Here is a 16,982-nt window from a genome sequence, read left to right on the forward strand (position 1 = left end):
AGGCCTACCACCATTCCCGCAGGAGAAACTAAGATACTTCCTGAAAACTACATCCTTCCTTAACCACTATTTCTCTTCCCAGCCACAGCCCTTCCTGCTCTGCTACACCCTCCACAGCATGCCTTGCGACCACTGAACATCCCAGTCCTGGACTGTGTCCTTGTCCTGTCTAATGGTCAGGCACCAACTTGCTAGGTGTAAAGTCACATCGCCAAGCATCGCAGAGGAAACTGAGAATGGAGGAGGGGGTGGCAAGTCTTCCCTTGGAGCCCAACACCATACGTAGATCTGGACCCATGAAGGCATTCAGCCCATGGTTTTTGAACTCAGCTTCGTGAGGAACTCTGCAAAGCCACTTGCCTCCTCATGCCTGCTCTGCCTTCTGAATGGTGACACAGTCCTCACTGTGCTCTGGGGAAAGAGTGAGACTATAGGAGAGAATGTCTTATGGCCTCAGTTCTGCCACTAAGGACTGGAGTCACTGCATGAGGCCCGATCTCTTCGTAACTGATTTTCCTCATTCACAGGCAGGAGAACATCTGCCTGTAACTCGTGTGCATGTTGTAACAATCATGTGACGTAAAAAAGGATTTTTTTTTTTTTTTTAAGAGAAAAGGAAAAAGATACCTATAAGGACAATATTGCCACCCCCTTTTCCTGTTCACAACCTCAGAGAAGGTATGAAACCAGCCAGCACCTTCTGAGCTCCAACCTGACTTCTCCAGAAGAAAACAAGTCCATCTGCCTCCTGCAGTCAACAACGAGGCGACCAGAAATGGAAAACCAGCCCTTCTACCATGAAACTGTGGAGGACCCTGGTAAGGACAATTAACATGCAACTCTGGGACTGAAAAAATCACCTGGTCAAAATGCTGAGAGCCAGGTTTACGCTCCTCGCCCCTCAGTACATGTGTGGGAACAGAGGAGCACCAGCTGCTAGGTGCAGGTGCGAATCCCACGGGGTCAGAACTGGGCTATGCCTAGGCAGTCACACACCACTCAATCCATTCTGCACCCCTTTCCCTTTTCTTTGGGCTTGAAGCTCACAACTCTGCCCTGAGACCCGTGGGTGGGCCTGCAGGAAAGTCACACAGGTCTTTCAGCAAGTGACCCCATACTCTGACACTCGTCCTGGGCTACCTCCTCCCTGGACACTTCACCGTTCTCGTGTCCCTGTCGCAGTAGCACTCAGAGCTGCTGACAGCCACTTCTGTGGCAATGCCAATTATTGTGATGGGCAACTCCTTAAGCATGGGGGACATATCAATGTCATTCTGCCTGGCCTGGCCCAGCAACTACTGAGATAAGATAGATGTTTCTTGAGTAAAAGCAGCACAGGGAAAAATACTTTTATATAATAAGAGTGTTATCAAAGCATTCAGTGTGGGACTGTGGTTCTCAATGGGGTTCTCTCAGTGGTTCTATGCCCCCAAGAGAACACTTGGCAATATTTAAAAAAATCTCAGTTGTCCTCACAGCGGGGATGCTCCTGGCATCTGGTGCACAGAGGCCAGTGAAGCTTCTAAACATCCTACGTGCACAGGACAGGCTTCCATGACCAAGAATCATCTGATTCCAATGTCAACATTGGAATGTTGATGGGAAACTCATTTCCTTCTAGAATAAGGTCAAGATGTACTTAAACAAATATTCCCCCACCCCCAAATAATCCCCAATCATTATCTCCTTGGGTTCTTTCATCAGGGTATCTTACAAATACAATTAATCGAGCAAAAAGAGTCGTTTATGATTAGCCAAAGAACCAGTAATGAGCCAGGGTTAGAATTCATAATTTCTGGCTTGGTTTAGTGTTCTTCCTTTGGTCCCGAAGGCAAAGGAGGGTCTTAGAAAAATGGTATATTAGGACTAGAAAGTGCTTTCAAAATCCCTGGCTGCTCCTCTCATTTGGGAGGAAAGCCCTGCAGAGCTCCTGGCTGGTTCCAGGATCCGGTGAATGAACTGCCCAAGGTCACAGCTGGCTGGGGTAGGATGGGTATGGAGCCCATCTCTACTCTCCTAGGCCCTGCAGGATGCTCTGCAATTCACACCTGAGAGTCTTCCACACACGCTGCTCTTTCATCAGCCTCTTCTGGAGCCTGCCAATAAGCGGATGCCATGCAGGGGGATTCCTAAGCACATCTCACAGCTTTAGAGCCAGAGAGAAGATGGAGCAATCAGATGCTTCAAAGAAGGCCGAGTGACACAGTCTCTCTGGCTCTCTTCCACTATTAGGCCCATAGAGTGCAAAGTCCGGCTTCACTAAGCAATGAGAATAGAATGCAGTTTGGATATTCTGAGAGTTACAAAAAGAAATTACACTAGGACTAAAAATGAAATGACGGAACAAATAGGAATAGGTTCTTAAAAAGTTAACAGTATACCTTCTCTGGCCAAAAGGAGGGCACATGTGACAGCTCGAAGTAAGGGAAGAAGAAATGCTGAGGTGAAGAGGCCATTAAGGGCCTGTGGCAGCATTCCAGGCAAGAGTGATGGGGCTCTGGGGATCACAGTTCTAAACTAAGGTCCATTTCTCAACTTGCACATGAGAGAAAACATGAGGTACTTGTCTTTCTGGTCAGGAATTAGGGGATAGGGTAGGTAAAAGGAGAATGGATTATCAGTCTGTGCTGTATGCACATATTAAAATATCACACTGAACCTCATTATTATGTACAATTGATATGTGTTAAAAATTTAAAGGAAAAAATGAAGAGAATCTGGAACAAGGGATAAAAGAGACCAATGTGTTAGGTTTTCATGTATACTCCATGGGACTTGGACAATGACCAGACACTGTAGTAAAGGAGAAGGAAGAATCAAGGGTTACACTGTCCAATAATGGTAGCCACTAGCCACCTGTGGTATGTGAAGTGAATCAGACAAAATGAATTCAGTTCTTCAACCATACTGGCCAGGTTTCAAGCACCAACAGCCACATGTGACCACTGGCTGCTGATTGCAGAATATACCCATCCTCACAGAAAACTCTACTGGACAGCACCTGACCAGAAGTTCACAGCTTCCAGTGTGGGCGATCAGGTGTGGTGGGTATATGAGGCATCAGGATGATTATGCCATTTTCTAGACCATAGACCAAAGAAAGGATAAAGAGCCTGGTCCTTGGCCATCCTGAATGTGATCTGGCCCATGAAGCTCTGATCTGGAATTTGGCAGAATCAAAGATGGACAAAGAAAATTGAGAATTGCTATTACATGACTGACCTCACCAAGTACCTGGAAGTATGGATAGAACTTCAAGAAACAGTCTCAAGGGGTGGGGGGAGCACAAGCAAAGGTGGATACTTGGAAGTGCAGCAGCGGAGTGAGGCGAGAAGCAGGACCACCTGCGTGTCTCTCTACCTGCCATCTGATGGCCGTTTCTTCAATGCCAGAAAAGCATTTCCTGCCCATTTCTGCCATCCTGTCTGAATTTAACATTTGCCAGCGGAGACGAGGCTTCCACATTTACGGATATACTTCTAAATGGGCCTCTATTTGGCTCAGGCGTAAGGCAAGCTCCAGCGGATGGGGAAACTATCTTCTCACCCTGACCATTCACCATGCTGGAGGCTACAGAGCCTCCCAAGGCTGAGCCCACCCTGTTGCACCTGAGCCTCCAAGGTGGAGTGAAGGGGGCTGGCCAAGCCCAGTAGGCACTTACTGGAAGGGGAGCTTCTCGTCGTTGGGCTTGATGCAGCGAACATAATGTGGGGTGGTGGCATTCAGGGTCTCCATGAGCAGATGCAGGGAGGTGCGGAACTGCAGAAGCAAAAGCCAGAGCCAAGTTGTTTATTTTCAACATTTTTTTTGGATGTATGATAAAGAAACACTCATACTGAGGGTGGTGGTCATTGTTACTATTATCAACCCCAGAGAACAGGGGAAAAAATTTGGAGACCTGGGCGATTCCAGTGACACTCCTACTCTGCAGTGACCAAGCGAGAAAAAAGGCAGGTGAACACTAAGGGAAATGAGCCATTTCACTGCTGGGTACTGGTGCTAAACATGGGGCACTGCAGCCTCACCATTCCAGAGCATCCTGGAAGTGACTGTAAAATGACCAGAATTGACAAGCCCATAGGAATAAAAGCAGGTGGCAGTTGCCAGGGACTTCTCTCTGGAGACACCAAACACGATACCCACAGTGACCTGGAGCAGGAGAAGCTGTTCTTGCCTCTGATCCCTGGATTTATTTGACTCTCCTCTCCACTCTGCAGAGTCCACTTTCTCACCTCCCCACTAGTTACTGCAGCCCTTCACTGCCTCAGGGGTAATGCACTCACGGGCTGTCCTCATACCCCTTCCTGGCTCTTCTGCTAGTCCTCTCTGGCAGATTTTGCAGTTTCCTCTTCAAAAGATACAAAGCTCAAGCTTAGTGACCAGGGCTGCCAATGCTAAGGTCACTGTGGCCTCCCTGACCTTGCAGCTGCCCTTAATCTACAGAGAGGCCAACCCTGCCCCATGCACCATGGAGCTCAGCTTCTGGTCACAGGCCTGGAGCTGACCTGGTGGCCCACAGATTTCTTGTGTTCCTTGTTGGAGGCCTTCATGGGGGGTCTGGCAGAGCGAATGTTGATCTTCGAAGACGATCCCTTCCCTGATGTGGTGGTGGCAGGAATAGGGTCCTTGTCATCACGAAACAAGTCGGCCACTAATGGGAACTAGAAACAACCACAAAGAAAACAAAAACCAGATCTCTCATACTTTGTTTCAATTTTTCCCCAAATAGTCAACACATAGTTGTGAGAAATGAAAACACGTCCACACAAGACCCCATATAACAACGTTCACAGCAGCATTGTGCGTAAGAGCTACCAGGTTGAGATGCCTGGAATGGTCACCACCAGATCGATGGAGAAATGTAGTTATCACGCATAGGGTGGACGACGATTCAACAATATAAAGGAATGACCTCCTCTCACATGATACAATATAAGTACATTTGAGAACATTATGCTAAGTGAAAGAAGTCAGATGTCTCCAAGTTTTAGCTACCAAAAGGTGACAATTTTCTTCCTATTCACAGCATCTTTGAAATGGATCATCTTCCTCTCTTCATGCATTCATTTCAAAGTCATAAATATTATTTCTTCAGAAGGGAAGGGAAAGAACTGGGGGTGTAACTCAGTGGTAGAATTCTTGCCTAGCAATGCGTTAGGCCCAAGTTTGATCCCCAGCACAAGGGGTGGGGGAAGCCTGCATAATCAAGGGGCAGGGAATTGGTGAACTGTCAGAGAAACAGACGGTTCATACATGATTTTTTTAAACATCTGAGTAAAATTCATATACCAACATCGTAATAATGGTGCTTTCAGTAGGTACTCAATTCTACGAGCTATTGCAGTAGAGAAAGGAAATGAGGGGCTGGGGCTGTGGCTCAGCAGTAGAGTGCTTGCCTAGCATGTGTGAGGCGCTGAGTTCGATCCTTAGCACCACATAAAGTCATTGTGTCCATCTACAATTAAAGAAAAAGTAAATGAGGTCACTGAATCTAGAAGTTAGATTGACTAGTTCTTCCATCTGTTCATCAATACTAACATCAACACAACAATAAAAGTTGTGCTGGAAGCTGGCAACACAAAGTGAATAAAACAGCCTCTGAGGTTACCCTTACAGCTATGTGACCTATGGCAAACCCGTTCACCTGACTTGGTTTTGACTTGTTCATGTATAAAATGAGGGAACGGAACCTGATGATTCCTCTAAATCATTAATCATCTCCACGTAATGACAAGATGATGTTCTAATGAAAAGGAACATGTAATAAAGATAAACCCATCACAGTGGTGTGGAGGAAACCAGTGTTGCCTTAGGAAGGGGCGTTTGAGCTAGTGGGGTATTTGAGCGGTAGGAAAGTTTGGGGTGGAAGTGACTCTATGCATGGAATATGGGACATTTAGGGGACTAACATGAAGTGGGTACAGCTACAGGGTACACAGTGAGAGGGAAGGAGGGATGGACCAGCTCATGTAGACCTTGGGTAAAGATTTTTGTTTTTAATCCTAAGAGTAATATAAAACCATTATATTAGCACCTGTTTCATAATAATTAATATATATCAAGTATGTTCTCGGCCTCCTCTCCATGTACTGAAAGGCATCCGAACTGCTTACCAACACCAGCAGGTAGTAGCGCTGTGGTCTCATTCCTCATGCTACCAGTCCCCTCTGAGGCCCACTGGCCCACGTCTCCTTTCTGGAGATCTTTCCTGAGACAGCAGCCCTACTTCGTCCATTCTCTCCCTTTCTGTTTCTTTCCAGCAACTTCCACTGACCCATATTCCTGAACTTCCCTCCTCTGGACTGCTGTTTGCCAGATCAGCATCTCCACCATTTTTTCTCTCAAACACTTGTCCCCGGACAATCTACTTCACGCCAGTGGCTTCCATTATCACTCTCGATCCTCTACTAATGTCTGGTTTGTTATTTTGTTACCAGGGATTAAACCCAGGGGTGCTTAATCACCAAGCCATTGGGGAGCCCATTTTGTTTGTTAATGAGAAAAGCCCTCACTAAGTTGCTGAAGCTGGCTTTGATTCTCCTGCCTCAGTCTCCCAAGCCACTTGGACTACAGGTGTGCACCATCGTGCCAGGCCCAAGCCTGGATCTTTTCATTACCGTGATGGATATTTCCAACTGTCTGCTGAGCATCTTCCTTCCTCTGTGTATTCCAGTGGAAACTCCAGTTCAACATGGCACAAACTATCCTCACACGCAGCCTTCTGAAATCTAGCTTGGTGATCTGCTCTCACCCTACCTCCTGTCTCAACTGAGTACTAGGCTCTGCTGGATGTTAAGTGTCAGCAGACCTCCTGCATGAATCAGAATACTGCTTCCCTGGTTCAGCATTGCTGAGCTTTCCCCTGGGTCAGGAATCACACCCACATCCAGACATACTCTACAAGCAGCCAAAGTTTGCCATGAATGCAAACCTCATCCAGAACCCCCTGCTTTAAAACTTGTCAGTCCTTACCATCTATGGCAGAAAGCCACCACAGCATGAGTTAACTGAGAACACGGGGACAGAAAGGATCGGAGAGGAGGACAAGACATCAGCCCAGAGGGCTCCCAGGACTGGTTCCCCAAGCACAGGTAAGGTTAGACTGGTGTAGCAAAACCTCCACAGGGAAACGATGGGGGGAATGGGGGCTAACTGCACCTTCAAACCACACTTCAAAGACATCCTGTGGTTAAGCTTTTCAGGCAAATAACCAAACACTGGCTGATTCAATTAATCTAATCCATACTCCTGAAAGGATTTCTAAGATGCTCAGAACAAGAGCTGAAATTACCAATCTGCATGATAATAATGGGTAAAGGGGTCTAATTTACAGAAGTGATCAATAGTTTGTTTTTTGTTGGTGCTGGGGATTGAACCCAAGGCCTGTGAGATAAGCACTCTACCAACTGAGCTATATCCCTAGCCGAAGAGTACTTATTGTACAAAAAAATCTGTGAAGTCCTAAGGTCAGAAACATTATCAAAATTGCATGAGGAACTTTGAAATCAGACTTGCCAATAAAATTATCTCAAAATTTCAGCCTCTCTTGCTTCAGAAAAGCCATCTTACCTTTTTCATTTTATATGTGAAACCAGGGCTATATAACTTAAGAAGAGAATTGGAAGACTATCCAAGTCAGACTGTAACCTAAGCTGGCATCTGTGTATCATTGGGTATAAACATGACCAACACCAAGTCTGGAAAATTTGAGTTCTGCACTTGGAACACGTAGGTGAGTTTGGGAACATTAACTTTGGGGGAGGAGATATAGACTACATATTCTACTCAGGATTTGTTGCATAGACTTAGTGCCTAAAGGTAGAGTCTAGGTTGACCAGGTGACTGAAAGATTGAGGTAACTTGTACAACCCTGGGTTGGAAGGGACAGACTCAGGCCAAAAGCATCAAGTACCTACCCTACTCACCCAACCCTCCAAGAGGGCTGGGGCAGAAGGACCTCTTCCTCTACGAGTGTCCAGACTATAAACAAACCTGAGCTCAGATTGCAAATTAGGTGCTTGATAAAGGATTCATAATACAATAAAACCCCACACTGCTGGGTGAAGGGGAGAAAATTTCTTCAACTTACTAACTCCAGTTAGGCTGTTAAATATTATTAAGAGTTACTGAGAAACCTGTTTGTAAGCCAGCTGACCAGGAACAGGGAAGTCCTTCAACTCAGTGGGTAATGGTGTGTACCTGGGCCTTTCTAAAGTCATTGTCTTCTAACTGAAAAAGTCACACGTAACACCAGCTAAGCACTTCCCTAGTTGTGTTTGTCACGTATTTGAAACATGTCCACAAGTACTGACTTTGGAATTCTCTAATATTGAAACCTATATAGAGATTTTCAAAACCTGAGGCAAATCTGAGAAGGATTAAGAGAGGCACAAAACACTTGCTAAAGACCATTTGACAGTTTAAGAAAACATCAATTACAGTGCTCTGTGAAGTTGTTACCTTGGAAATCACACCTATTCACTTGTGTTTATAAGAATACAAAAGAGATTTCCTTTGTAACAGACACATGAAGCTAAAATAAGACACTAGGAAAGCAGTTTGATGGTGATATCTTGCCTAGAATCTTATCTTTAAATACTATTGCTGTAGACAATAAAAAATAGGTTCTCTTTTCAATTAACTCTTTTATACAATTAAATGCAACCCTGTGGGGAATCTCTGAAATTTAGATAAGGAACATTATGTTTAAATGAGTGTTAACCCAATTTTTTTTTGGAGAGGGGTGGGGAGCAGGGAGATTCTGGGGATATAACCTAGGGCCTCATGCATGCTAGGCAAGCATTCAAATATTGCTGAGCCATATCCTCAGTCCCTAAAATGGTTTTGAGAGAGACTGGGCACTTCACTTTCTGGAAGAAGTAACATGTACTTTCCCTCCGAGGAAAGAGGATGGTGACACTGTTCCATCACCTGGAAGTTTTCTTACACAGAGGCCTCATTGTTCTGTGTATTTCTAGAAGCTTTTCAAATACCAGCACATATAAGCAGCACTCCAAGTACCTTTAAGAACAAGCTTTTGTAATGTTGACTATCTCAATTAAGCTGATTTTTTGAAAAAATTAAAATGTTAAAAAGGCAAATGTTTGCTGCAAATGGCACGTATGTAGCCTTTAAAGACTCGTCCACGTGACCTCCCCTTGAGAGCTGTGGTCAAACCATACAAGGCAGAAAGGAGACAGAAAGGGACACTTGGGGCTTGCCTGAGCTACTCTACCATGACTCCTATACCTCAGGGATTGTCTCTGCTCAGGGTAAGTCCTTTGAGCCAAGAATGGCTCCGGACTATACAGTTCTTGAGACCCCTACTGCCAGCACGGAGCAGAGAAGTGACGTCAGACCTGCGGGCTCAGCTCAGCTCTTACTGGCACAAACACGTGACCCACTGCTTGTTGTCCTCAGAAAAAAACTATTTCCCTTTTGGGACTTTCCTCCCTCACCCCCAACAGGTTAATGAAATATTCCTTTTTATAATAAAAATGAGGGGAGAAGCTGCCATTCTTTATAGTGTTTAGAACAAATGAATCTGTTAATAACTTGAAGTCATGTCTTAAAGAGGCATTTCTTAAGACTATTTATAGCTCTGTGATAGCCGAGAAAGCAATTAGCTACATTATAACCTCTTAGGCAGTGTAACTGGCTTTCCTAATTACACTCTCATTAACACGAGCTTATTTCTCTGCTCTTGGTGGGAGTTCCTTAAGCATCCCTAGGGCTCCCAGGCAGGTGGGAGTCTGCCCTCTCATACTGCTTAATTATTCATGAAAAGTGGATGGTTTCCTATCAGGGATGCCTCACCGAGGGAAAAGACCAGGAGTCTCCTATAAAATAAAAGTACTTCAAGTTCAACTGAATTTACACAAGGATTTGAGACCGAGCTGCGCTTACAGAGAAGAAAATGAGTAAAAACAAAACCAGAAGCCACTTGGGTGGCTCTACATGGGAGAATAAAGACCTAGAAAGATGCCCTAACACACAGTTAGAAACGTGTCTTGGAGGACTGCTGTGAACACCGTGAAACTTTAACAAAAAAGGCAGAGGCTTGGTAAACCAGGATTTGTAAAAAGGCTAAAATGATAGATGCTGTCAGACTCGCCATCTGTCCAAACAACTGAAAGCACACGTGGAGTCCCTCTCGGGTTTGCAGCCCACCTGTGGACTGGCTCATGGTGACCCAGTGTCAGTCTTTGCCTTCTGTCCTTGGTGATGTTGAAGATGGGCTGGAAGGGTTCTGGCTGCCCACAGCCCTGCCTGGTGACCTGAATGCTGCTGGCCACTGTCACTGGATCTCAGGGAGCTGTGGGGAGGCAACATGGCACTGGATCTTTACAAGTATGAGCTGGTGAGGGAAAGCTAGAGCTATGGTGGGTGGATCGGGAAGAAGGTAGTTCCAAGAGGGGAGCAGAGACCTACTGTGCCCTCTAGCACGGCAGTATCTACAGACTTCTGGTGTGTATGCCCTTTGAACCATGAGTTCCACTTCTCAAATTTTAGCCAATAGACATAATTGTACAAGTAAGCAGAGAGACACATAAAGGGCATTCACTGCCACTGTTTTTGAAAAGCAAAGTGCCAGTAGTTTTTTTAAAAAATAGGAAAAGTAGAAGATGTGCACTCATGTGGAAAGATGGCCAAGATAAAATAATGAGTAAAAAAAAATTAGAAGACAAGGTATGCATAGCGATTATTTCAATCTTAAAGACATACCAACGTGCTCACACATGCAGAATAGGAATTCATCAGAAGATGTGTCAAGGAGTGGGAAGGGGTGACTTTTATCTATGTAGTATCTGAATTTTTACGAGTCTACATTTCATTTCTAATAAACATCCCCAATCTAAAATGATGCCTCTGTAAAGAGCCAGTATTACAGTCTGTGCTTTCCTTAGAAGGCCTGTTTACAAGGTCAAGCCTTCTCGTGTTTGGGAACTTGGACTTCAGCATTCCTGATAAGACTGGTTCACTGGGCCTGCACCAATTATACCAGCATTTTGGTTAATGTTGAGTACTTATTTTCCTCTTGGGATTCTAGAATTTTGGTTCATGCTAGGCAAAGGTGGCCCACATAAGTGACCTCAAGCCCTGGACACCTAGGCTTGGGCAACATTTCCTGGTAAGGTTTCACCAGTAGCACACTTGCTTCTTGGTGGAGCTCAGCACATCTTATGCGACTCCACCAAGGGAAGACTCTTGCCACCCTGTGCCTGCTCACTCCATGCAGTTGTCCTCTCGCTGTCTCTACTCACATCACAGCAAGTACAACTGCAGGCCGAGCTCCGAGTCCTGGTAGCCAACTACTGAACCTGAGGGTGGTCTTGGCCCCCAGCAGACGCTTTTCCTTTTCCACAGCACCTTCTTGACCTTCCACAGAACTTCTTATATATCATGACAACGTGTATCTTTTAGACTTCCATATGTGTGTAGTAACTATCTTCACTAGATTAAGATCCATGAGGCTGACTATACTTAGTTACCAGAAAATACCACACAAATGTTCAGTTAAGCAGTTGAATTAAGGGAAAGAGCTCAGTTACTAATAAAAGGGGATCTGCTGGGGAGAGTTTTATCAGCAATGCTTATTTTTAGGTTCTGGAATTGCTGAGAACCACTCAAAACCCACAACACAATGGTGGTATTGGAAACAAACTGCTTAACAAGAACTACCAAAGCTCTTTCCCTTTCCCCTCGTTTCTGCTTCTCCTTGAAAGGAGAAACTCAAGTCAAGGTAGCAGACATCCCGGGACTGAGGGCCACTGTTGGACTCACAGGAAGCCATGGGTCTCTTGGCACTCTAGGACACATGGGACAGGGAAGAGTCTCCAGTGCTCACACCATTCGCTTTTCCCTTCTCTGTGGCCTGAGGCTCTTCTCCCACACTGCCCCCACCCCCACCCTTGGGAAAGATGGAAAAACTCCTACAAACCACCTTGGACTGGAGACTTGGAAAGTTGGGGGAATTGAGAGGTTAATGGAGAGCTGAACTCCAAAATAATATTCACATCTACCCAAAGCCAGGGGCTCATGACTGTTCTCTAATGTTGGAGATATCCAGAGATGAGGTTGGGCAGGGCAAGTCCACATGCTGCTACTGACTCAAATCCTCCCTCCCTCCTCTCCCCACCTCAGGGGCCACATGACACAACAGGGTTTATTTGGCCTTATATCCTTGGGTCCATTCTGCTCTGTATATGTGTATTTTCCCCATTCTATCATCTCACCCTATTGCCTTCATCTAAAGCTTATCACAAAGAGAAATTAATCTGTCATTTCTACTCTGTTATCAGGCCCTGCAGTGAGTTCACTGCCACATCGTCTGGGAGAAAGCCTCCTAAATCCTGCAAAGTCCTTCCCTTCCCTTGGTTTCTTCTGAAGGGCTGAAGCCCCAGCAGCATCTGTCTCGGTGTTGGCCTTTAGAATGCAGGCTCACAGTCCTCTCCTGGATGCAACTCCTTTCCATGCCCCTCTCCCTTCAAGTCACCTGTGTGCATCGACCTATCTGCCCACTCACAGTCCATGGGAATGTAGCACCTGGAAGGCAGAATCTGCTGTGCTTGCCTTTGAATGAGCAGGTGGGTTTAGGGCAATACCTCATGGGCAGGTGCATAACAGATGTGTGTGGGTGAGCAGTGTGCGAGTGAACGAGGACTTTATTTCCTCTACCCATAGAATGCACACAGCATCTGTTCTTTCCTTGCTCTGTAACGACAGGCAAACAGCTAAAATCCTGGAGATAACAAAGTCTGAAGTAGTAGATTTAAATATCTTAAGCCTCAGCTCATATTCCATTAAGTTTTTGCCTAGAGAGGTTCTGCAGACTACTGGACAAAAATGGAATACACAAATAGAGGGACATGAAGGAGTTTAGATAATCTCACATCTGCAGGTAGGAGATGGAGGACAGTAAAGTTTTCACCATTACACTCACCATTGTCCCTCATTGCCATCTTCCCTGCACCTTCCCATGTCCTTCCTCTGGGCTCTGCCCCACCACTACACACCCTGCTTTCTTCCCTCCACTAGGCCACAGTCAAATGTCTTCCAACTGAAATAACCAATGAGCCCCTTCACCTGACCCAACATCATTGCCTTCCTGTACTCCACAGGGGTCCGACACCAGCCGCCCATCCCAGATCTGGCCATGGACATCCTTGTTCCGATCCCCATTCTCTTCAGTGCTGGGGATCAACCCAGCAGCCTGTGCATGCTATCCAAGCGCTCTACTACTGGGCTACCTTTGGCCCCATACCCAGTGCTCTTTACCTTGCTGGCCTTCAGGATGTTGATCTGCTCTTCATACACTGTGTCCCTGTTTTTCTCCAGAAAACCATCTGAGAGGTACTCCACCTGGGCCGCAAGGCAAGGAAAAACAAGCATCAGGGCTTCAGTCTGACCAGGCCCCCCCAGTTTCGTGAGTACTTTCATCTCATCCACGTAGCATGTTCTAAAAAGAGCTGTGAGTAGCTGGGAAATCCACACAAGTTCCTGTTTAAAATGCAAATGCCATAAGCCATCAGGATTTACAGAGTGAAGCTAGTACTCATTTTGTGCAAGAAAATATTTTCTTAAACGGAAATCCCAATAACAGAAGGCCTCTTCAGGGCTCTGAATGCAGCTTCCAAGCCACGCAGTGGACTGAGCCATGTGCATTTTAACAAGACGCTAGGTGATAGACAATCTGAGAATTAAGCAACCCATTTAGAAAAGTTCTGTGTCCACACCCATCACTAGGAGAGGAGCCCTGTCCCATGTAAGAAGGCAAACCACATGCTACCCTTCTGTTTTCAAGCCTCTTTTCCTCTCAAGCTCTGGGACGGAGGGATCTTAACAGCTCTACAGGCTGCGCTCTTCCCAGAATGGCTCTCAATAGCACTGATGACGCATCTGACCAGCAACTGCCACAGCCCATGAGCTTGAGCCATGTCTCAGCAGTCTGGCATACCAGAGATGGGGCAGGGTGGGGAAGGAAGGGTGCCCGGGAACCTACCTGACACCTTGGGCCACTTGGTGATCCTACATAGTTACTAATTCAGACTGGCATGAATTGATAAACAGAGAAGACCAACAGTCAAGGTCATGAGTATACATATATCCCAACTTTCACTCCATAGCCACCTTCACAAAGGACAGCTCGCTTAGCCTAAAAACCCCACTCTGCCTAAAGTGGGGATAAGAGAGTACAAAGCTGGCAAAGAGGACAGCCACCTTATCTGCAAAGTGGACCACAATGAAGGCCGTGTTGGACATGCGGGGCTTCTGGAAGTGCTGGCTGCTGGAGTGCCGGTCGTAGAGCTTCTGCGCCCAGTTCTGGTCAGTTCCTTTGGGGACCTGCAGAGCCACAGCACAGAACAGAGGTTTTTGTGAAAAGGAAAGCAAAGAGCCACTGCAGAGGGACAGTCTGTCAGCACTTTGGCTCTGTGAAGTGGATTCAGTCCTCAAACCGGGACCTTTACTGGACAGTGGAAAGAATAAGTGTACCATGGGCGTTGAGGAGACCCTTAACCCAGCATGTGGGGCTGGCCCCCATGGGAGCATGCTGAGCCTCAAAGGACCTACTGTTTGGCTGAAGCAGGAAGTACAAAGAGGCTGAGGATGGAGGCAGAGTCACTATGAAGCCACCAGAAGATGCCTCTTCCTGCAGTGTCATGAACACGCCCCTGTCCTCCAGCTCACTCAGGGGACCCTACTCCTAAGCCCATCCAAGTACCAGCTTCCAGACTCGGCCCATTGCTCTATCCCGACTTTGCATCTCTCTTCTTTGGAATTCCTCACAATTGAGCTCTAACACACATCATCTAATTGGTTTCTGGGTATTGTCATTACACATAAGCCACAGTTGGGTTCTACTCCTGCCAAGTGCCTAGTGCTTGAACTGCTTGGGACAATCTCTGCCTCCTCACAAATATCAATTCAGACTTAGAGGTTTCCCTACATTAAGAATTCTGAAGGGCAGCCCCTCTTAAAATCTGTATGGATAGCTTCAAAAGTAAACAAGCATCTTGCTTCATTGAAAACATAAAAAACACCATAACCACCATTCAAATTGTCAAAGATGACAGCAATTTATCCAGTGGGAAGGGCCTCCCTCCTGTCATCCTCGACACCCATGGTCAGAACTGGTGCAGTCCTCAGTTAGGGGTTAACTGATTTGCCCTTCATTAGTTTAGATTGCACATTTGGATCAGACAGGGTTTGAAGGTGACCCTTGTAGCAACCATTTAAAAAGGGCTTTGCTAATAAAATTTGTGCCCTAAGGAAAATGCTTACGTACTTGGGAACAAACTTCTTTAATCCTTTGTAAGCAAACATTTTTCTCAAGATTCAACGTGGAGCAACTAGTCTTGAATCCCCAGTGCTACGCGCCATTGGGAATTCAAGGAAAGAAAATGCTTTCTTGAAAGAAGCTATTAATTGTGTTGGGCAAACAGTAAAATATATTTAATTCAGCATTTTCTATATATACACTATTTTATATTTGTCTCCAAGTGTTCTGTGTTTAGAACCACCAGGTGTGGGGAAAGGAGGGGTCAGCCTGGTGGGCTGTCAGGACCAAACAGGCCAGAGAGTGTGAGACTGGGAAAAGCAGACCATGAGCAGAAGCTCCACCTAAGCCAACACTGATATCTTTTAGCAACAATCACCTAAAAAAAAAAAAAAAAAAAATTGAACTTCCATGAGAAGACTCTGCAATCGATCCTACATAATCACTAATTCAGACTGGCCTGAATTGATAAGCAGAGAAGACCAACAGTCAAGGTCATGTGTATACATATATCCCAACTTTCACTCCATAGCCACCTTCAACTAAAAATAGGAACCAGCAAAAATTCAAAACAATTAAGATTCTTAGATAAGTGCTTTGAGCCTTGGCTAGTATTATTTGTCATGAAGCTTGCTACACATTTTGGATTCATCAATGCTTTGAATCCTTACATTATATATACACATACTTTAGGAATAAACTGAGGCTGAGAGGTTAAGTAATTAGCCCAAGTCACTCAGCTGAGGAGAAGCCCCAAGCCAGGATGGGCTGGCTGTGGGGCATGTGTTTTTTGCCACTCTGCTTTTCAGCCTGACAATAGAGTTCAAGGCAGTCATGAAGGCAGGTTTGAGTGGAAGGCGGCACTAATCTCCGGGATTCTTTCCACGAAAGTAGATTTTAATCAGCCATAGGAAAAAGAGAATCTTGCATTTTGACCAATGTGGATGATGGCTATCAGAAGCTCTGGAATTTGAAGATGCTTCAAGTCATTTAGAAAGAAATCCGCACATGACCTCATATCAGCTTCTTGACACTCAAAGTGTGGAGAGAACCCTGGACCAGCTGTCCTCAGGTCTAAACTCTGCCAGTATGGTGCTGGCCTCCACCCCCCAACAATGGAACATCAAAAAGTGAAGGTGGCTGGGGATATAGCTCAGTTGGTAGAGTGCTTGCCTCACATGCACAAGGCCCTGGATTTAATCCCAAGCGCGTGCGCACACACAAAAAAAGTGAAGGTTCCATTTATATGAAATACCCCAAACAGGCAAATTCAAGGAGACAGCCGGAAGCGTGGGCAATGGCTGCTAATGGTTTCTTTCTGGGGTAATGAAGATACCCTGACATTGACTGTGGAAGTGATGGTTGCACAGCTCTGTGAATAAACCAAAAAACACTGGACTGTATACTTTAAATGGATAAACTGTGTGGCATGATATGCGTTCTCTCTCAACAAGGCCATTTACAAAACAAACCAAGTTTACTCTTTGTTATTAAAATAGGAAAAAAAAAAAAAACAGGGTTGGGGATGAAAGCCCTTGGGTTCCCTAAACTCTTCTTCCACCAGTAGCATTTGATCATATCCTATGGCCAAGGACCACTTCCCCCACCCCCACCCCCCCCACAATGGAACCTTGAGCAGAAACTATTCTATCATGTCACCTGGGGCTAGCATCTTCCCCAACAGATAGTAGATGAGTGCTGAGGA

General features: G+C 45.6%; 1 protein-coding gene across 3 annotated transcripts in view; it reads right to left on the reverse strand.

Moving 5' to 3' along the window:
- The window catches only part of Myo5b (myosin VB), a 312,210-nt gene that overhangs the window by 88,337 nt on the left and 206,891 nt on the right, over window positions 1–16,982 (reverse strand). For all 3 annotated transcript variants that reach the window (XM_046428405.1, XM_046428404.1, XM_046428403.1), the window contains exons 13-16: window positions 14,221–14,343; window positions 13,279–13,362; window positions 4,506–4,661; window positions 3,662–3,759 (exon numbers count right to left, since the gene is read on the reverse strand). In XM_046428405.1, the coding sequence (XP_046284361.1) occupies window positions 3,662–3,759; window positions 4,506–4,661; window positions 13,279–13,362; window positions 14,221–14,343 (461 nt within the window). The remainder of the gene's footprint in view (window positions 1–3,661; window positions 3,760–4,505; window positions 4,662–13,278; window positions 13,363–14,220; window positions 14,344–16,982) is intronic.

Source organism: Marmota monax, unplaced genomic scaffold, assembly GCF_021218885.2.
Source record: "Marmota monax isolate L192 unplaced genomic scaffold, Marmota_monax_Labrador192_F-V1.1 WCK01_AAM20220418_F8-fsc00031, whole genome shotgun sequence".
Taxonomy (NCBI): Eukaryota; Metazoa; Chordata; class Mammalia; order Rodentia; family Sciuridae; genus Marmota; species Marmota monax.